At 50.5% G+C, this 21,371-nt stretch overlaps 2 protein-coding genes and 1 long non-coding RNA gene across 9 annotated transcripts in view; 2 read left to right on the top strand and 1 right to left on the bottom strand.

Annotated features, from left to right (window-relative positions):
• The window catches only part of PHF5A (PHD finger protein 5A), a 12,322-nt gene extending 10,816 nt beyond the window's left edge, over nucleotides 1–1,506 (top strand). For both annotated transcript variants that reach the window (XM_034644086.1, XM_034644085.1), the window contains one exon: nucleotides 865–1,506. In XM_034644086.1, coding sequence (XP_034499977.1) covers nucleotides 865–954 — 90 coding nt within the window. In that variant the 3' untranslated portion in view covers nucleotides 955–1,506. The remainder of the gene's footprint in view (nucleotides 1–864) is intronic.
• The window catches only part of LOC117796380, a 16,741-nt gene extending 6,764 nt beyond the window's left edge, over nucleotides 1–9,977 (bottom strand). For 2 of the 6 annotated variants that reach the window (XR_004620845.1, XR_004620841.1), the window contains exons 1-2: nucleotides 8,032–9,977; nucleotides 4,981–5,376 (exon numbers count right to left, since the gene is read on the bottom strand). This is a non-coding gene — a long non-coding RNA (uncharacterized LOC117796380). The remainder of the gene's footprint in view (nucleotides 1–4,980; nucleotides 5,377–8,031) is intronic. The other 4 variants (XR_004620843.1, XR_004620842.1, XR_004620844.1 and 1 more) reach the window with 4 other exon arrangements.
• Nucleotides 9,978–10,043: 66 nt separating this feature from the next.
• Nucleotides 10,044–20,248, top strand: TOB2 (transducer of ERBB2, 2). Its single transcript, XM_019807153.2, has 2 exons — nucleotides 10,044–10,539; nucleotides 16,284–20,248. Exon 2 carries the CDS (start codon nucleotides 16,383–16,385, stop codon nucleotides 17,391–17,393), a length of 1,011 nt encoding a protein of 336 aa, XP_019662712.1. The 5' UTR covers nucleotides 10,044–10,539; nucleotides 16,284–16,382; the 3' UTR covers nucleotides 17,394–20,248.
• Nucleotides 20,249–21,371: the final 1,123 nt, after the last annotated feature.

Genomic DNA, 21,371 nt, shown 5'->3' with positions numbered 1-21,371 from the left:
TTGTGTTCCCTCTCTCGCTGGCTGTCTCTATCTCTGTCGAATAAATAAATAAAATCTTAAAAAAAAAGAAATGGGATGTCTAAGGACTTGGTCAGTTCATTCATTCTAAAGCCCAGTGTCTCAGGGAGCAGCCTTCGTTGATTCCAGTGTTTAATAAAATCAGACCCGTGAAGGTTTTCTCTAGTAGCATCTTCCCCAGTTTTCCTCCATCATCCCAGATCAACTGATGGAATCATCATTTCTGCAGAACACAGCTTCCCAGGGGCTTCAGTGAAACCACTCAAGCTTGCACAATGGCCGGGGGAACATGTCAGTACAAATCAGAATACAGACCTTCAGCGTCCATGACTAGCACAGGAGCACCCTTCCCCCAAGACCATGGGTCAGATTAAGTGAGTTAATAAGCACACATCAAGCCCAGTTTTCTCTGGTGGTATTTAACATGTAAAGTACTATTTCCTGAAGCCTGTAGGTTTTTTGCCTTGGTGGTATTCTTCCTTTTCCTGAGATAGTGGAGGAGAGCTAGAGAGCTTGATCTATAGATGATCATAGGGGTTTTTTAACCTCTCACTTGAAGAAAACCGTTTGGATATCTTAAGAATTAAATTCTGCCTCAGCTGTATCATATAGCAACAGAAGTGGGCTGAGAATCCAACATTCTAAGCTCAGGCCACCCTGGCTAAAGAATGTACAGGCCCTGGGCACATTCTAGAAGCTCAGTAAATTCTTGATGAACGACTGAATAGGATAACTGAATGGATAAGGTAAATGGCTAAACCCACTGACCCAAAGGTTATTTTTATCTTCAATCCCTCTCAATTCAAGCTCAGAGACTTTAAACAACTTCTCTATCCTGTTTTCCAGAGAGATGGTTGCCCAAAGATTGTCAATTTGGGGAGCTCTAAGACAGATCTCTTCTATGAACGCAAAAAATACGGCTTCAAGAAGAGGTGATTGGTGGGTGGCCTCTTCCTCCCACCAAGCTGCGGCAGCTGCCAGAAAAGATGCCTACACCATCAGCACAGAGGGAGTCGAGCGCCGAGCACCGCCTGAGTGCCTGTTAGTACACGGGCCCCTCTCCACCTCTGCTCTTACCCGGACACGTGATAGCAATGGAAAAAGAATCTTCACAGAACACTCTGGCCAACCGTAGCAGAGAAAAATTGATAGATTGGTTCATGATTTTTCTTGAATTCAAGAAACAAGCCTGTTTTCCAAATTGCTGCGTTCTCTCTACACCGAGAGCTTCTGACACAGGAATAATATCATCTCAGTCTTCTGTTAGAGGAATTGACTGTGAAGCTACCGCAGTGAGAAACCTGTTCCTGGCAGCTGTCCTGGATGAGACATCTGCAGTGTGGTGGGGAGCTCTCGGAACCATCAGTGTGGGCGCTGAATCTTGTATCACTTAGCAGGTGGTGCCTGTTCATGTTATTTTTCTTCTAAGAACTTGGAAACCCTTTCTGTTGCTGTCGTATTAATAAAGCAGGTGTTTCTTTTCTGGTACTCGGTCACAGTCCCAATTTAAGTTTGACTCTAGGAATTTATTTTAGTCACCCAGGAATTTGTGATTCAGGATAGACGTATTGGGATTCATCAAGCACCTTTTTCTCTTCTTATTGCTGGAAGGAATTTTAAACCATTGATGCCTTTCATTATAGATAAGTCAAGGTGGTTTTTAGAAACTTACTGTTCTTTTCTTCCTGTTCAACTTTAATTTGAACTGAAGAAATGACTTCCAGTGATGGTCGCAGGAATGAGACAAAATGTGTTCAAACTGATGAGTTCAGAGAATGGAACTTGATTTGTTTCACAAAGTGGACATAAATATTTACATTAAGTATATGTTTCCCTTTTTTTAAAAAATAAATACACAGAGTAAGGGCAAATTCAGACTTTACCCTAACACGGCTATCTACTTTTTGCCTGCTAGAGGTGATTGGCAGGTTATCCTAAAGAGGCACAATCATAATTTGAGACCTAAGTCAAGATGTCTTTGACGCCATGGATTTGAAACAGGTTTTGAGTCCTCAGGAATACAGGGGCTTGGCCCAACTTACACTGAAATTTAGCGGCAAAGCCAAGGAAAAAAATGATAGTCTTTTGATCAACAGAATGCTTGATTAATTAGGATATATCGAGGGTCAAAAATTGAATTAAAATATAAAATAATCTCTGCCTTCAAGAAATTTAATAAGGCTGCCAGAAACAGGTTGAATAACCCAGGGAGGATGCACAAAGGAAGGTTCGTGGCCTAGGTTGGGGGCACCTCAGGAAGGCCAGTGGAAGGTCATGGTCACAGGGTCACGATCATCCTCAAAGCTTTCCCATCTCCTCTCCTACCACTCCTCACACTCTAGCCACTGGGGCTCATTTCAGTTCCTCAGCTGCTGGTTTCCTTCCTGCTCAGTGCTTTTTATACATCCTTCAGACCTTAATATTTCCTCAGAGGATGCCTCTCCTGACCCCCAGTCTAAGTTCATTCCTCGTGTTGTGATCCCACATGCACTATAGCATTTTGTTCGTAGTGTTTGGTGGTTACTGACAGTCCTCCATTAGGCTGGCTCCATGGTGGCAGGAGCCAAGTCTCTTTGGCCCAGCAGACAGCAGCTCCTCAGTATTAAAGGAATAATTCAAGTCAAACTGGATAATAAACTGGGCTTTGAAGGATATGTTGGAATCTACAGGCAAAGGGGGTGGGGTGGGCAGATAAGGACATTTGTGTGGGGGAAGCAATCTGAACGGGCAATGTGTTCAGGGAGCTCTCTGAGCAATTCTAAAGCATAGCTCAGGGGGATTACGGTGTGTCAAAATTGTAGAGACCAGATAATTTTCGGATTGTAATTAGAATTTCTCACACTGATCCTGTAGTTTAGTTTTAATGTGTACTGTAAGTCAGAATGTTTTGTCCGGATGGAGACAAATCAACTTTTAAAATTTGCTTATTAACCACCCTGGTCCACGTAACGTCTTGCATTTACAAATACATCAAAAGCTGCTCCTTAGTTTCAGCAAAACTCTGCTCCATCAGCCTCAGCGAGCATACCTCTGAAAGGTATTGCAAGCGAATTCAAGATGAATGCCCAGGCGACTTGAAGAGCATGCTCCCTGCGTGTTCCATTGCTGAATGGAGCAAGATGAACCTCAACCCAGTGAATCCTGCTAAACTCTGCTCCTCTGTCACCTACTTTCATAATCCCATTCTTGGTTTGTCCTTTCCAAGGCCAAGAGAACAATGCAATTAATGAGTTAGGAACACCTGAGATCAAGTGAACGGCCTTGAAGTTCAAATCCTTAATTATTGTCTATTTTGGAATTTCAAGTTCAGTCATCTTCAATTTTAAAAATTAGGATGATGATAGTACCAAATTCTCTGTTGTTGGGAAAACAACTTACGACTGAATTTTAACCTCTTACAATATACTGTTCTGTGGAGATAATTAGAATATGATTTCAGGCAACTGTGTATGTCTAGAAAAAATCAGAGTGGTCTTCTAGAAAAAATCAGAATGGTCTTAAAAATTATTAAGTGTTTTTCTCCATTATTAAATAAGCACCACCCGGGGCACCTGGGTGGCTCAGTTGGTTAAGCATCAGACTTGATTTCAGCTCAGGTCATAATCTCAGGGGTGTGGGATCAAGCCCCATGTTGGGCTCCGCGCTGGGCATGGAGGCTGCTTAAAATTCTCTCCCTCTGGGGGCGCCTGGGTAGTGCAGTCGTTAAGCGTCTGCCTTCGGCTCAGGGCGTGATCCCGACATTCTGGGATCGAGTCCCACGTCGGGCTCCTCTGCTGGGAGCCTGCTTCTTCCTCTCCCACTCCCCCTGNTTGACATTCTGGTATCGAGTCCCACGTCGGGCTCCTCTGCTGGGAGCCTGCTTCTTCCTCTCCCACTCCCCCTGCTTGTGTTCCCTCTCTCGCTGGCTGTCTCTCTCTCTGTAGAATAAATAAATTTAAAAAAAAAAATCTCTCCCTCTGCTCCTCCCCGCCTCTAAAAAAACCAACCAAACAAACAAAAATCCACTATCTGAAAAAAGCAAACAAGCACTACCTACATAGGTCCAGTTGAAATCACTGTATTCATCAAGGTCAGCCCGAGAAAGTGATGCCCTTTCCTGGATTTATAGCATTATTATTGTTTATTAAGTACTCAGTATTTGAAACTCATTTCTAGGTTTTAAAAAGGATGGGTGTCTTCTAGTTTCTCAAGTATACTATACACACATAGTAATTTAATTTCCTTTAAACATTGCACTTAATCCATGGGTTCTTGCTTAAAAAAAAAAAAAGGAGAAATGTGTGGGCTGGGGCGCCTGGGTGACTCAGTCAGTTAACATGTGCCTTCAGCTCAGGTCATGACCCCAGGGTCCTGGGATCGAGCCCCACATCAGGCTCCCTGCTCAGCAAGGAGCCTTCTTCTCCCTCTACCACTCTCCCTGCTTATGCTCTCTCACTCTCTGTCAAATAAATAAAGTCTTTTTTAAAAAAATGTATGGGGGCGCCTGGGTAGCGCAGTCGTTAAGGGTCTGCCTTTGGCTCAGGGCATGATCCCGGCGTTCCGGTATCGAGTCCCACATCGGGCTCCTCCGCTGGGAGCCTGCTTCTTCCTCTCCCACTCCCCCTGCTGTGTTCCCTCTCTCGCTGGCTGTCTGTCACATAAATAAATAAAATCTTTAAAAAAAAATGTATGGGCTCTATAATCAGACCTATATTTGAATTCTGCTCTGCTGTTCACCTTTATTGAGTCATTTAGCCTCTCTGCTTCTTTTTTCTTATCTATTACATAAGGATAGGGGAGCCTGGATGGCTCAGTCAAGCGTCTGCCTTCGGCTCCCATCATGATCTCAGGGTCCTAGGATTGAGCCCTGAGTCCAGCTCTCTGCTTGGCCGGGAGTCTGCTTCTCCCTCTCCCTCTATGCTCGTTTTCTCTCTCTCTCTCTCAAATAACACTCTTAAAAAAAATAAGGATAACAAGACTTACCTCTTCAGGTTGTAAGGAATAAATTTGAAGTTGTAAGTTCCTTACCCTTACAGGGAAGTGTTTACACAAACGGTAGCTCTTTTACAGTGTGTTCCTACTTTTTCATAGATAAACATTGAAGTCCTGGCACGGAAGTTCCTCAAAATGGTTTGCTCTTCCCTACCCCCAGGATTTTCCTTTATTCACTTCTCTCTGTGCTCTTCATCAGGCACTTAAAGGGACATTCCTTGCGCATACCCTGTCTTCTTGGCTCTCTATTTGCTTCGTTCGAAACAGCCTCCCACGTTCACGTGAGCCAGCCAGCTGGGTACCTCTTCCTTGTAAGCTCCTGACATCTCACGAATGCTTCCAGAGGCACCATACTCCACAACAATCTCACACGTGGACTATTCAGGCCTAGTACATATTGAACAGAAATAAGTTTCATGAAACAATCTTTTCTACGTAAACACATTCCAATATTTTCACTTTATTCCATCCTATTCTAAAATTTGTCTGCAATCCACTAAGCCAAATGACCCCACTGACAGATCTTGAATCACAGCCCAGAGTTTAACAACAATGAACTACGTAAGATCCTTGAACTCCTTTTTCCCCTCCCTCTGCTGCAGGGCAACCACTCAATTATTTATTACATTAAAGTGAAAAATGGGTCACAAATTCAAGAGTCTGAGTGAGCAATATAATTGATTAAAAAAAGAGGGGTGTAAGAAGAATAGCACAAACCGGATGATAAATGGTATGTGACCCTTGGCCTCAGTGTCTGGGACACAATAGAGAGTGGTGAGGACTTGGGGTACCCCAGAGTACAGGCTTGGCCTAAAGGAGGCATCTGCCATTCAACTCCAGACAATCGCCAGCTTGGATGCCCAGATCCTTTGAAATTAGGAGAAGTGATAAATTAAGCTATCTTTGTGCAATCTCCCAATTTTTAAATGTCAACTGATTTTAAAGATTTTAAAAAATTAGTTATCTGTCAGAGAGAGAGCAGGAGCGAGCACAAGCAGGGGGAGTGGCAGGCAGAGGGAGAAGCAGGCTCGCTGCTGATTAGAGCCCCCCCCCCGCCCCAGGGATCATGACCTGAGCAGAAGGCAGTTGCTTAACCAACTGAGGCCACCCAGGCATCCCTGATTTTAGGTGTGGACCTTGGCCTGCCAATTAGCAGCTTCTAAATTAAGATTAGGGGTGCCTGGGTGTGCCGGTGGTTGAGTGGCCCATTCTTGATTTCAGCTGGGGTCATGATCTTGGGGTTGCGAGATCCAGCCCCCCATCAGGTTCTGTGTTAAGCACAGAGTGTGCTTGGGGTTCTCTCTTCCCCTCTCCCTTGGCCCCTCTCCCCCACCCCCACCCTCTCTCTCTCTCAAATAAATAAATAAAATCTTTAAGAAGATTAACCAGTATGTTAACTATACTGGAAGTAAAAAGAAAAGAAAAAGGGGCGCCTGGGTGGCGCAGTCGTTAAGCGTCTGCCTTCGGCTCAAGGCGTGATCCCAGCGTTCGGATCGAGCCCCACATCAGGCTCCTCCGCTGGGAGCCTGCTTCTTCCTCTCCCACTCCCCGTGCTTGTGTTCCCTCTCTCACTGGCTGTCTCTCTCTGTCAAATAAATAAATAAAATCTTTAAAAAAAAAAAAAAAAGAAAGAAAAGAAAAGAAGAAAATTAACTCCATAGGGAATCAAACTCAACTGACTACATTTCAGAAAAAGGAGGTCACTCTACCCTGACCTGCAGCTCTTCAGTAGTAGTTTGAAGCTAGGCATAAAGGTGAAAGATTATTTGCCTTGATTGACATGTTCTTGCCTTAAAAAAAAAAAGACTCCAATTCCCATCTTTTCCCAGTTATTTGGTTGCTTATCAACTCCATCCCCTAATGGCCTGCTACACCAAGGCTAAAATGTTACTATCTTTGAACACCGCGGTTTCAGTGTCTTAGCAAACCTTTAGTCACCAAGGCTAAAATGTTACTATCTTTGAACAGCACAGTTTCAGTGTCTTAGCAAACCTTTAGTGAGGTCTGTTCTCTTATATTATTGGTGAATAAATAGCAAATCATTTGCCTTGCATCCAATTACTTCCCTGAAGCCAGTTTTGTTGGGGTTGTCTTTGCTCCTGCCCAGCTGGAGCAGTGGATCTGAAAAATCAAATACGAGGAGCTATTTTCTTAGATATCATAAAAGTAACTACAAAATGTTTCCCCCTAGCATGTGTGTATGAGAGAGTGACTCACCCCTGAGAGTTAATTGGGGTTAATTATTACTAGCCTGACTTGTCAAGGCAACAAAACGTCTGGCATAACTTACTTACACTCAGACAGGGGAGTTTCTTCCGAGTGAAGCTTACCATTTTGAAAACATGGTGTGTACCTTTCAACGTATGATTATTTAAAACGGGAGGAGACTGTGGAATGCTCGAGTGGAATTAAGCTCACAATTAAGCCCTGGCAAGATGAAGTGACACACCGAGGAGAGAAAACGTCCCCTGTCCTCCTCGCCACATGACAAATGGAGACATCATCAGTTAAGAAGGGCGATTACCTCTTGCCCCTCTGTGTTATCCCTTCCTATTTCCCTGCCAGCCCTTTACCCAGAGCCCCCAACTGCCAAGGCGGCTGGATTTCTCAGCTTTGTTTTAGTTAAGTTGCTCAGGCCTGGTGTGTTTCCAGCACTGCAGGGAAGATTAGAACAAAAGCACGAACACGCAGAAATCCTATGCCTTCTGTCCAGGGATCCTGTGCGCGCCTTCCCTCCGCCTGCACTAAATAGTAGGTGTCTACCCTTTATCTACTCCTTCCCGAGATGCCCTAGGAGAATTTGTTTCAGCTCACCCTAACCTTTCTTTCTCATCATTCTGTATAGTAAGGTTTCTTGTTGGGGAATACACACCGAACCGTGCACAGGCTATGTAGGACGCAATCTGGCCTGAATGGTTACCTTTAAATTAAGGATACCAACTATTTGAGCGAGGCTTTACATACTGTATCATATTTAACCCTCACACGATCTCCATTTTAAGAACAAGAAAGCAGGTTTGACGATGTAAAGAGATTTGTTACCATTAAATCAAGATAACACAGTTGGTGGACGCAATTGCGATTCAAACCCATTGCTGCCTCTAATACATGACTTCAAATACCAGCATCCTTTGCAATGGCCCATTGCGCAAACGCACACTCTTCCCCAAAGCCCCGCGCCTGCGTTTCTGGCCCCCATTCTTAATCCTAGCGGTTGGATGGGAAGCCCAATCAGAAGCCGCTTCTCCCTGCTTCTCGACCAATGGGAAGGCTGTTGCTAACACACCGGTTATATTTTTAGCTCTTCAGCTCTCTGGTACCCTGTGGGTCGGCCGGGTCTCACTGCTCGCGTGGAACGCGCTGGGGGAGTGCAAGGGAGGAGTGGGGAGAGATGGGGAGGGGAGGAAAGTGGAGAGGGAGGAAAAGAAGGGGAGGAGCGGAGTGGGGCAAAGCGGAGGGGGGGCGTATATGTGACGCTTTGCCACTCGCTGACGCAGAAGGCAAGTAGTCCCTGGAGGTGCCCCAGGGGCTGAAGCGCTCAGCGTGTGGGGAATGGGGGAATTTCGGGCTCAGGCTCCCCCCGCCTCCCTATCCCCTTGGAGTTTGCCCTCCAGTCCGGCGTTTTTCTGCTGCAGTCAGGGAAGGCGCTTTTAAACCCCCACACTACCGTTGCTCTCTGCCCTTGCCAAAAAAAGTGATCAAGGAAAAAACAAATGCAAACTGTTCGTAGCTGGAAACTTTCGGATTTCGCCCCCCCACGGGGGTTCGGCGACTGCCGATGGGCTGGAACCGTCTGGAATGAGAATAAAGGTCGAGGGTTGGGGAGAGAATTGGGGAATGGGCGACTGGGCAGAAGCCTTAACGCGTAAGCTCCCGGGGGCTCCGCTCCTCGCCACCTGGCAGTCCGGTCCGCCTGTGACCTCACCTGGGTACAGGCCTCCCTACCCTCAACTCCGCGCCCCGCAGTCGCAAAGTGGCCGAGCGCGCGGACCTGGAGCGCCCGTCCAGGGCCAGTGAGCCTTGGTCTGCAACTCCATGGACCGTCGGGTGCGTGAGCCCGGGGCCCCTGGCACGGGCTCTCGTATAGAAAATATGTTGCTCTCTCTAGTCCCCCGAACGGGGGTAGCCAGCTGGGAAAGCAAACTGGAGGATCCGCACCAGGCCTGAGCCCCGCCCTGGGCGGGCCGGGTGCGCGCTTTCGCGCCTGCGCGGAGCGGGCGCTGGCCTTCTCCGGCCGCGAGGTAATTGGGCGGCCGGAGGCGGCAAGTGGAAGGTTTATGTGGTGCTAGGCTCCTTTTGACGGCCGGCCTCTCCTCGCCTCCCGCACAGCGTGTCCAGACCCCGGTTTCCCCTTCGCCCTTCTGTCGACGTTAGCATCCCCCGCCGAGGCACGGGGCGCTCGGAAGACTCGAGCCAACCCGAGTTAATAAAGGAGCGAAACGTCTCCCAAGCTCGTGCCATCCCCTTAGCTCCCCCTCCCGCCAAAGAACGGGAAATGGGGCGGAGCGAGAGCCGTGGAGGTGGTCGGCGAGTCATACGCCCCGACCCGGAGGGACTCGCCGAGGTGGCCTGGGGAACGGGTCGTAAGAACAGTCCTGCGCTGGGGCAGGTGCAGGGCCCAAGCCACGGGAGCTGGGGTAGGGAGCTCCCCTCCCCGCGACATCCATTCATCCCACACATCTAAAGTGAAGCACCCGGTTCCGGCCCAGGACCCAGGACCCTGCCCTCCCAGAGCTCGCTGTCTACCTGGGGAAACATTGTACCCGATGAGCACGCTTCCAGAGTGGTTTGGGGCGTGAAAAAAATAAATGGCACGGCGCTGTGATGGAGAGGGGAGGCGGGCATCTTTAGACCGGCTAAAGGCGGCCTTGCTGGCGTTAAGCTGGGATCTGAGTGAGAAGAGGCCGTCCACGGAAGGGCTGGCGAAAGGGGGTCCCGGGGAACCCCCGAGGGGCACGCGGAACCGCGGACCGCGCAGCACGAGGAGTTCAGCCGCCGGGCGAGCTGGGAAGTAGTCCCGGCCCGGCACCCGGCCCCGCCCCTGCAGGGCGGAGGGACGCATCACGCAGGGGTGGGGAAGCCGGATCCGTGCGCAGGGTTGCTAAGGGTGAAACTTTTCATTGACTTTGCTCACTTCGGGCCGGGGCGTGGGAAGGTGCGGGTCGTCGCCGGAGAGAAGCGACTGGCTCGGGCGACGCGGGGCCAAAAGGGCAAGACCGCCCGCTGGCCAGAGCCCGGACCGTCCTCCGCCCCGCGACACGAGCCGCCCTCCGGTACGACATCCCCGCGCCGTCGCCGCCGGCCGGCCCGCCTTCCGTCCCCTCTCCGCCGAGACTGACCTCCAAAAAGCTGAAAGAATTATTGAGAGTCATAGCCCAAAACTCCCTCACTTGCCCCCCAACCCTCAACGAAGAAAAGGACCCATCAGCCTCCGGCCCCGGCGGCGCTCAGAAAGGAAGGAAGAGCGACCTCCGCCCCGCGCCCAGGACCACTCTGGAGGGAGAAGCCGCCCTGCGGCCGGCAGACCGCCCCGCCACCGCGGAGACCCGAGTGAGTAGGGGGCGTGCGGGCGGCGGGGACCCCTAAGAAGCCTTCTCCCACCCCCGTCCCACTCCTGCTCTTCGCTTTGCTGGAAGCTGCACGTTGCTGTCGTGCCCCCACCCTGAGGACTGGCCAACATCTACCTTTCCCCTTCCACCTACTCTATAGAACCACCCCCCTTTCCCCCTGTGCTCCTCTCCGCTCCGTGTTCTGAGTGTGGCCCCCTCCTGGGTGGGGTGCATTTCCTCCCCTCTCCGCCCCCCTCAGTTCTTCGTATCGTAGAGACTTGCTAGATTTTTCCCTGACCCCCCTCAAAACATAACTTCCACCACCATTAAATAAATCCGAGGAAGGAAGGGGATCCAGGCCTTGCTTTTCTTCTTCTTTTCCCGAGTGCGGGGAAGGGGATGGTAATAATTAATAGGGTTTATTTCTGGCTCTATGGAGCTGAGGGATAGAAGGTAGACATCCCCTTTTGGACCGGTCAGTGGTGACTGTCCTCCGGCCGCTGAATCAGAATTTACCATTTTGGCTTGTATTCTCTTTAGTGTTTTGAGGGAAAACTGCGGGGGTAGGGGGAAGTACCATTGCAGCAATACCAGTGAGTGGATTCTGGTTGATCCCAGTGAGATGCCTGGGAGGAAGAGCCCTACTTCTAAGCTCGTTCCCTCCTGCCCAGAGGATGGACTGTGCCCTTGACCAGAGAGGGAGGGGAGGAAGGGAGCAAAAAGAGGAGGGGCAGCTGGCAGGATTTTTCCCACCCCGCAGAGGAACCAGAACCCTACACAGCAGGCTTCAGCTTGGTCCAGCGGAGGGTCGGTATCGGGTGCCTGCCCAGTGTCTAACCTTTCTTTTTCTCCTTCCCATCCACCCTACCTTGGGAGTGAGTCTCTCATCTTTGATTTTCCAGCAGAAAAACACTCCTATTGCTTTCTTGGGCGCCTGCCCCCATCCCCCTCTTAAGCAGTGGGGGAAAGAAGCTTGTGTGGGAGGAAGGATTAGGGAGGTTTAACACCGTGTAGGGGAGCTCTGCCGAGGATCTGGTAAATCTGGTCGTAGAGCAGGCCTTGCAATGGGAGGAGACTCACAACAATTTCAAGCATTAGAATATGTTGTTCGGGTGTCAGATGCACAGTTTTTCCTTCCCTGCCCGGAACCTTTTCCCATTTCGCTAGCAGGGTCTAGTTACTCGGACTTGGATTAGAAGAGGGGTGAGGCTTGGGCCCTGTTGGCTTTGGGCCTTCTGATTTTCGGCCTGGCCCCTCCCGGCAGCTTAACTGGGAATTTCTTTGGCTGAGAGGAGAGAACTGGGTTTAGTTCCTGCCTTTTCTGGCTGTGGGGGTGCTGGAGCTGAGCCCACCGGGCATTAAGTGAAAAGGCTTTCTTCCTCTTTGAATTCACGGTCTCTACAGCAACTCCAGACAGAGACCACCCAGCCCAAGGAATACAGATTAAGCGGCGGGGGGGGGGGGGGGCGGCNGGGCGGAGGGATGTGTGACCTTTATCTGTCCCGGCCCACCGTGTTCACCCAGAAAAAACTCATTAGAAGGAGATCCTTAATTGAACAGTCCAGGGAAGCTGTGAAGGGGGGGGCAGTTCAGCCTTTCTTGAGACCAAGACGTGAATACGGTGAGGTGGTACAATACGGGGAATAGGCCTTATGGGTAAATTTATATAAAATGTATTAGGCGGGGGGCGTGGGGGTGGTGGGGGCGTCCACCACAGTGCGCATGTGCATCGGAAACTTTTCCTCGGTTTTTCGGACCTCGGCCAGCTCCCCTCACCGGGCATGCGTAATTAGCTGGCTGAACCTTCGCAAAGCACGCAGGGAAGTGTAGTGTGCGGAGAAAGTAGGTCACTTGCTCCAATCTGAGTGTGAGGCGCCTGGGGACTACAGTTCCCAGGGTGCAGAGCGCGCCTTCACTGCCGGCCTACGTTGGGGTTCAGTGAAGTCTTCCTGGCTTCACAGGAATCGAGTGCCCCAGAAAGGGCCTTCTTAGTTGGGAGAGCTGGGCTTGCACAGCCCATGTTTGAGGGACATGGTGGAGATTCTGGGCGGGGTGTTGCGGTCCGTCAGCACAAGTCCTGGAAGGCCTTCAAAGCACACCTGCCAGTCTGGGTCGCTGCGTCTGGGACTGGCGGGGTGGGGCCAGGCCGTCCCACGGAACCTGGCTCTCTCACTCCCTGGGATCCTGTTTATGACACTTGCTGGCCTTGTCAAAATTGAGGGCCCTTTCTCCCCGACTGCTCTTTCCAGACTTATTTGAGTCTGATGGTGCTTGTTTGTAGGATCATTTGGATGTTAAGGCTTCAAGTGCCTGATACTTTTATAGGTACCCATGGTTTGGGGACCCGAGGAGTTCCCTCACCATTATCCCTCCCTTTCCCCTTTAAAATATAATTGATTTTCTTTTTAAAAACCTTCCTTCGCATTTTTGCCATTAGCTCTTTCTGGAAACTCCCATTACCATATCATTGACTGCAGCAGCCACCTTTCTTACCCCATTTTTGTCCTTCTCTTAAGCACTCTTTAAAACCCAAGTCAGCACAAGGGCTCTAAATCCCACATTAATTTTGCTGTTGGGGATAATCAAGTGAAGGAGGATTAGATTCTAAATGAAATTGGACAGAATTTACTCTCACATTAGCAACTTTTTAATATATTGACAAAAGGTAGATGTTGCTATTGTTAAACAGTTTGGTTTTCTTTGGTGTGTGTGGGGGGAATTGGTTGGTTGGTTTTGATTTTGGTTTTACTTTTTGCCACCTTTCTGGCCTTTTGCACCAGAGTCAGTGTCAGAGAAGATCTTTAGAGTCCTCTCTTTCCTCTTAACTTGAATCTACTTGTTACTTGTACTGAAGAGTAGTTATTACTAAGCTTTCTAATCTTACCACATTATATGAATATTTCATAGATAAGTCTAGAATTTGTAGCCTTAAAAAAAAATGAACAAGCTCATTTAAGTGGTCACTTCTATCTTTAGTTAAAGACAAGAAGCACCAGTGCTTTAATCCTCTGTTCCATAAGCTTCTTGGAGTCAAAATTAGAGCCTGAGCTGATAGAGCAGAAAATCTCTTTCTGGTTGTCCAGCATTTTTGAAAGGTTCCACCCCACAGCCGTCTGGCCTGGCCTGTTCTCCAGTTAAAGAGGCAAAGACGGCATTATATACTCCCTTATTTGTGTGGCAGCATCACTGAGGTGTAAATTGGCGTGCAGCTTTAGTTGCTTATGCTGCAGAAAATGGTTAGCTAGGCAGGGCTGATGACAGTGGTTCTATTGTATCTTGGGGTGGGAGGCTTATTTCCCAATGACTTTGGCCTGCATTTAAAATGCTCCCATTTTGAAAAGAAAAAAAGGAGAGAGGGAAACAAGCCATAAGAGACTCTTCACGATAGAGAACAAACAGGGTTGATGGAGGGAGGTGGGTGATGGGGATGAAGGAGGGCACTTGTTGTGATGAGCCCTGGGTGTTGTATGTAAGTGATGAACCACTGAATTCTACTACTGAACCCAATATTGCACTGTATGTTAACTAAGTAAAATTTAATTAAAAACATAGATAAAAATGCTCCCATTTTGAGGCTGAACAGTTCAGGGGAGGTTAACTCGGAAAGCATGTATGCAGCAAAGTTTGAGGAGGCCTAGAAAGGTGCAGGAGCCCTTTGGTGTGAGTGGTGCACCAAGAGGCCATGCAGTGCTTTGGGGAAGTGTCATGTCATATTTAAGTCTGTTTTACTTTTCAAAAACACTTTGAAAACCTTGTCTTTAACTCCAGGCCCATCCTTGGGAACCAGTGCCAACTTTCTTCACAACTTTTTAATTTCCTCCATGTTGGACACCTCTGGTGGGCTGCTATGCCCCTTATAGACTTCCTCTTGGGGGAGGCCTGCAGCCCTTGTGGCTAGCCTTGCATCTGGTGGTGAACCCAATCCCTATAAACAGAAAGCCCCCTATCTTTACCTTTTTTGTTGTTATTGTTCTCTTTAAACCTTCTGGAATTGACCTGTGCTCATGGCACCTCTGTTGACTCCCCATGTGACCCTCTGCTCAGACCTGAAATGAGGGTGGGACTAGACCTAGCCAGTGTCATATGATGCTCCAGATTGACCCAGTGCTTCTTCTCTGATATTCACCCAAGAGAGCTTTGCCCGAGGATCCAGTCCTAAAAATAACCCCTAGGAGCCACAGCCCCAGTCCAAAGACTTATAAGAAAGTGAGCTGAAGCAAGTATTCAAAAAACTCAAGATCCTCAACCCTAGAATTAGCACCTGAATACTCTATGCTGGACCCAGCAGGGATTTTAATCACAAGCCAGCCCCAGATCTATCACAGAGCAGAAGATGCCCTTGATGGATCACGGATTAGTCTTGTCTCTGCACTGAGCTCAGCAGCACATTCCCACCCAGAGGCCTGGCTGGGAACAAGTTCCAGCCCTGCTGACCCTTGAAGGTGGTCCTTCTCAGTCTTCCCACAGCATGACCCTGGAGCTACCCTTTCGGAGAAAGTAAGGAGATGAGGATCACTGGCTCTCAGGACTTTATAGATCATCTTCCTGAGACATGAGGCTGGCCCAGACCTCAGGAATAAACCTTGTTGACCTCTGTGGGAGCTGGCTGTGAGAGAATCCCAAAATAACAGTCTGAGTGTTTCTCTTGGGCTGTCTCCTCTCCGGGGATCTCCAAACACTTGATAAGTCTGATCTGGTGCCAAGGACAGGTGGTCAGACGGTCCCCAGGGGACTGAGTGATGATGGGTCTGCAGCTGGAGGCTGCAGGGTGATGGAAAATTTCTTCTCGTTGCCACCCTCATCGCCTACACTCTAGCCAAAAGCTAGAGATTTCCTCGGGCCACACCAGTGCTGCTCTTAAGGACTTTTTGACCTACGGGGCCTCGCCTCCGTTTCATTTCCTCTGCTTCCCCGAGACAGCCCCTGGTCAGTGGTCCCTTGTTGGCCCACACCTCTGGCTATAACAGGTCTTGACTTCTTGGGGATCGTGTTCTTGGAGGCTGCCTGGATGGAAACGCACCCTTTGGTTGCGCTGAGTTCTTACATCAGTTCTGCAAACGCAGAGTGAGCCAGAGAGCCTGTACACCGACGGGGCCCAGGATGACAAATTGGATGTGACTGGAGTCCAAGCCCCCAGTGAAAAGTTGGCAGTGCTGCTTCTGTTCAGTGATCTGTATCCCTTTCCATTTAAGGAGAAAAACTAAGGATTTTAAACTTATATCTTGGTCCGTGACCGTTCTGGGAGCACGACTTCACCAGGATGCTACAGAGATTAGTTAGCAAGAGCCTCCCCTTCTCCAGCTGAATTAGGGGCTCGTGTTTTTTGTGGGTTTTGTTTTGTTTTTTTTGTTTGATAGCAATCGTATAGTGACTTGGATTCCAAAATAGTGGAAACCACAGCACTCCTGTTTCTTTAGAATTACTTGAAAAACCATAGCTCATTTTATCAGGTACCTTCTAAAGAGCAGGTTCCGTGTGAGGCAGTTTCCATCCTTGAGCTCACTTACAGTCCACGAGAGCCCTATGTCACTGGTGAAACTAAGGCTCCGAAGACAGTGGCTTGCCCCCAGCCACACGATCAAGCCAGTCACTAGTGGAGCAGAAAAGGGGCCCTGAGTCTACGTGATCTAAAGTTGGTGCTCCTCTATCCTTTGCCATTGCTGCTGCCCATCCCTCCCCGCCCCGCCCCCCCGGCCCCAGCTTGCTGCACATCTACTCATGATAGCCTTCGTTCTTACTTCGCAGAGCTGTCTGGGGCCCGAGGCTGCCTACCTTCCATCACCTGCCACTGCCCTCGGCTTGTATACACGTGCCCGGAGCTGATTCACCGCCTTGGAAAGGACCATGCAGCTGGAGATCAAAGTGGCCCTGAACTTCATCATCTCCTACTTGTACAACAAGCTGCCCCGGCGCCGGGCAGACCTGTTCGGGGAGGAGCTGGAGCGGCTCCTGAAAAAGAAATACGAAGGCCACTGGTACCCTGACAAGCCCCTGAAGGGCTCTGGCTTCCGCTGTGTTCACATCGGGGAGATCGTGGACCCTGTGGTGGAGCTGGCAGCCAGGCGGAGCGGCCTGGCGGTGGAGGATGTGCGGGCCAACGTGCCCGAGGAGCTGAGCGTCTGGATCGACCCGTTCGAAGTGTCCTACCAGATCGGCGAGAAGGGGGCAGTGAAAGTGCTGTACCTGGATGACAGCGAGGGCTGTGTCGCCCCAGAGCTGGACAAGGAGTTCAAGAGCAGTTTCAACCCGGATGCACAGGTCTTCGTGCCCATTGGCAGCCAGGACAGCTCCCTGTCCAACTCCCCCTCACCCTCCTTCGGCCAGTCGCCCAGCCCTACCTTCATCCCCCGCTCTGCCCAGCCCATCACCTTCACCACCGCCTCCTTCGCCGCCACCAAGTTTGGCTCCACCAAGATGAAGAAGGGTGGTGGGGCTGCAGGTGGCGGGGGTGTGGCGGGCGGAGGGGCCAGTGGCCCCCAGCCTCCCCAGCCACAGCCCCGCCTGGCCCGCTCCCCCACCAATGGCCTGCTGAAGCACAGGAGCCTCTCTCTGTCTCTGCACTCACTGAACTTCATCGCGGCCGCCCCGGCCCCTCAGTCCCAGCTCTCACCCAATGCCAAGGAGTTCGTGTACAACGGTGGAGGCTCGCCCAGCCTCTTCTTTGATGGGGCCGACAGCGGGGGCAGTGGGGCCGGCTCGTGCAACAGCAGCAGCTTCGACGTGGCCCAGGTGTTTGGGGGCGGCGCCAACAGCCTCTTCCTGGAGAAGACGCCCTTCGTGGAAGGCCTCAGCTACAACCTGAACACCATGCAGTATCCCAGCCAGCCCTTCCAGCCCGTCGTGCTGGCCAACTGACCGCCCACCAGCCACGGGGCCAGGACCGCCCAAAACCACAAAAAGAGAAAGGAAAAGAAAGGCCAAAAAAAGAGGAAAAGAAAAATACACAAAAAGATTTCCAGTCTTCTCACTCTGGCTTCTAGAAAAAAAGATACAGCCCAGGCATGGAGTGGGAGGGGGCTCCTGAAGCACCGAATCGTGTTTAACTCAACCCCCTCCTGTTTTCCTGCCTGCCTCTGATTTATTTGGTTGGTTTGGGTTTTATATTTTTTCTTTTTTTTCTTTCTTTCTTTTTTTTTTTTTTACATGTAGTTTTCTATATAACATCTTTAATTAGTGGCTTCCTGTGCTAAGAATGGTCCAGATGTGAATTGCTCCCTGCTCCCTCCCTCCCTCCTTCGCACGCCTGGTTTCGGATTGATGTGTCCAAGCTCACAGGGAAGGAAGAGCCACAGCTGGGGCCCGACTCTGCCCAGAGCAGGGAGAGGCTGCCCTATGTCACTGCCTCTGTCCCCTAGCTCTGCTTTCACTCAAAGCCATCCAACCTCAGCAGGCCTTCTTGGGCCCTGCCACCCAAATAGGTCTGACCCCAGCCCCCACTCCCTCTCAGGCCTGAGCCACGGGGAGCTGCTGGCTGGCTACTTGACACCCTCCCGCTAGAGCTGATGTCTGCGACTCCAGGGAGGTTAGCACTCTGTCTAGTGGAATTGCTTTCATCTCTGTCCTGTGGCCCCACACCACTGTCCCCACCCGGCCCACACCACCACCATGGCCCTGGAGACCCAGCCGCTGACACATGTGGCCTCTCATGCAGCCCCTTCTTCCCTGGGCCTGAGGTTGTGGGGAAGGAGGTGTGGCAAGTGTGTGTGTGTGTGTGTGTATGTGCGCGCGTGCGTGTGTGCGCATGCATGCGCCTGTGTGCGTGGTTTGCTGTCCTGTTTTAAAGGATTCCAAGCCATGTGAACCCCCACCCCCCTACCCCCAACATGATTCCAGGTTGTGGCAAGTGCTTATTTATGTAGGAGGTTGGGGAATGGGCCGGGCGGGTTGTCAGTCCTTTTGTAGGGTGGGTCACGTGTTGGGGTGAGACTGCGGCTGAGCCTAAGACACTCCCAGGGGAAAATACTGCAGAAGGAACTGGTTTCCAGACTGTGGAGGGATCTGCACTTTTATTTTTGACCAAAAAAGGGGGGGGTAGCTGTGAGGGGCTGAGGGAATACCAGCCTACCAGCCCCTGATGCCTAAGAGAAGTCCCTGGATTCAGATCCTGCTGTTTCATGACCTTAACCCAGGGTGGGTGGGAGTTTTGGGTCAGTGCCTAGAGTGGGCAGTCCTGAGCCTTGAATTGAGACTTCTTAGCCCTTTGGTTGTAGATGTTATTTTAGTATGTGTCTGCCCCTGCCTGAGAACTTCTTGGTACCTCTTGCCATCCCCTCTCACTGCCCAACCCAATCCCACTGGGCTTCGATGCTGTGAGGAGTAGTCTCTTGGGCAGGCCGGCTTGGACAGGCGTTTGGCCATTGCAGGTGGGGCGTGTGGATTACAGGAGAGCCCCAGCTCTTGTCTCTGCCGGAAGAGAAGTTTCTCCCACCCGACCCTAGTGAGCCAGCTTCCATGTATGCCGTGATGCTTTGGCTGGTGGGCCACGTGGCATCAGGGCCCCCATCACCAAAAAGTACCAAAGCCCTTGGCACCCCACCCCACCCTCCTCAGTGACCCCACATGGGGCAACCGCCGTGGCAGTGGGTCCGGCCCAGACAGACACTGCCAGCCTCCTCCCCCTGCAACGGGCACCAGCTCTACCTCCCCCAGCAGGGCAATGCCCTGGCTCCTCAGCCCAGTATCATCTGTCCCCTAGATTTCTCAGGGGCCAGCCCAGTCTGGGCTACCCTCTCCCTAGCCCTCAGCTCCCACAGGTGACAGGCCCAGGCAGATGGCTGCTCTCCGGGAAAGGTTGGATGCTGCCTTATTTATGCCCTCTTCCGGCCCCCTTTCCCCTACACTCACGTACACAGGTACCCACCATCCCCGGTCGGCTTGTTTCTCACCACATCTAGGGAGAGGGGGAGACCAACCCCTTAGTGTCTTTTGAAATACGAAGAAAAATGTATGTTCAGGAGCATGACTCCAGTGCTGGACTCTTGGGCCCAGTTCAGTCTGTCTCGTCTCAAATCTAGGCATTTTTGCTTCAATTTTATTTTTTTTAAGGAGACAAAAACAAAAACCTGCACTAAGTTACCTGGTTTCGTAGGAAAACTTTTTTTTTATTTTTTACATTTTTTGGTGTCCGTTTGTATTGAATAATTTGCTACATTTGTAAAATGTAAGAGGTATATATAATATATGTATATTTCTAACGTAAAAAACGTAATTTTTTTTCTTTTCAAGATTTTTTCTTAAAAAGAGGAGAGAAACAGATATTTTTTCAGGAAAAACAAACTTTAAAATAAAAAAAGAGAATTAAACCTATTTCTCCCTTTCCCCCATCCTCTCTCTGTCTGCCCCTCTTTCCCAGGAACAAATCAAAAGGTGGATTGTCTTGTAAAGAATGTAAACTTTTAGTCCAGAATGATGTATTTTTCTCAATGCAGTGAGCTATAGACTCTCTAGTTTGACCCCTAGGGACGGGAAGGAGGGCATTGAGGCAATGTGGAGAGGAGCGTGGGGGAGCAGGGTAATGAACTTGTTTTCTTTAGTGAAGGAGGAATACAATCAAGCGTTTTGTATTCAGAATGTTGTGCAATATTTTGGAATGGGACATTGGTGTGTTTAGAGATTTAGTTTAAAAACAAAACAAAAAGATTGATCAAATCTGTACAGTTTATATTGTTCCAGATTTTTTTAAGTTTGTATTAAAAGCATGATATATAATAGCCTGCTGCCTGTTCCTGGCTTGTTTTACTTGGGGCCCCTGTCGGCTTCCAGAGACCGTCGGTCCTCCTCACCTCACCCCTCGGGGTGCCTGCCTCAGTGCCACAGGCCCCTTTTTGCCCCCTATCGCATCATCACAGGACACAGAGTTTCCACTTCGAGGGGTTCTTTTCCACACTGGAAACCGGTTCCCCGAGGTTGGGAACTGCCCAAGCTCCCTCTGCTGATAGGTCGTGGAGCCAGTGCTGGAAGCAGAGCCTTGCGAACAGGAGCACTTCGTGGCTTTTTTAGGAATGGCCTGTTTCTTGGAGGCCGATTGAGGGATCAGCCTCCCGCCTGCTCTCATCTAGTATTTGCCTACCTCAGACTGCTACCTCCTGAGAAGCGGGGGAGGACTGGAAGAGCCCACCCAAGTCGGGTTCTGTGCCAAAACCTGGTGCTTGGATTCTCGGCCCTTGGCCGGGCAGTTGCAGGGCTGCCATAGGGGCAAGAGGGCCTGCCTGAGCCTGGGGCTGGGGAAGAGCTCAGCCACCTCCCCTGCGCAGGGCCCGGCCTATTAATGCTGCCCATCACTGGGGAGAATACTCCGTGCACCCTCTCCCTGGCAGTGGTTCACATGAGCCCCGCGGGCCCCCGGGGTTGAAGAGGGCAGCCAGGTATTCAAGGAATCTTCTTTCCCCCTCACAGCAACCTAGTGACAGGTGTTATGTCCACACTACAACTGAGAACAGGGCTCCAAGTCTGGATGCACATGACTGGTAACTGGCGAAGCTGAGCTTCTGTGTGTGACGTTTTGACGTACAGAGTGGCGGTAACTGCTGGAGAAGAGTGACGCCCCCCTGGTGGGGATGGGAGGGCTGACCCAGCCACCTCCAGGCTGGCACGGGGCAGGCAGCTTTTCGGGGGCATCAGTGCAATGGAGGTCTCCTCAGGCCCCTCACTTCCCAAACAGGCCAACATCGCATCCAAGAGTGTGAATGAGGCCTAGAAGCCCTCTGCACAGGGTCCCAGGAGCTCTTGACGCCTGGCCCCTCTGTGGGCCACTTTCTCCATAGCCCATCAAACAGAGGGAGGCCCCTACGGAGGATGCCCAGGCCTTTGCCTGACACAAGGCCAATCCCAGGG

This window comes from Ailuropoda melanoleuca, chromosome 15, assembly GCF_002007445.2.
Source record: "Ailuropoda melanoleuca isolate Jingjing chromosome 15, ASM200744v2, whole genome shotgun sequence".
Taxonomy (NCBI): domain Eukaryota; kingdom Metazoa; phylum Chordata; class Mammalia; order Carnivora; family Ursidae; genus Ailuropoda; species Ailuropoda melanoleuca.
Note: the sequence above shows the minus strand (reverse complement) of the source record. Positions and strands in the feature narration are given on the sequence as shown.

Bases quoted from the DNA above. Each gene is read 5' to 3' on its own strand.
- TOB2 (XM_019807153.2), top strand. From the start codon at position 16,383: ATGCAGCTGGAGATCAAAGTGGCCCTGAACTTCATCATCTCCTACTTG.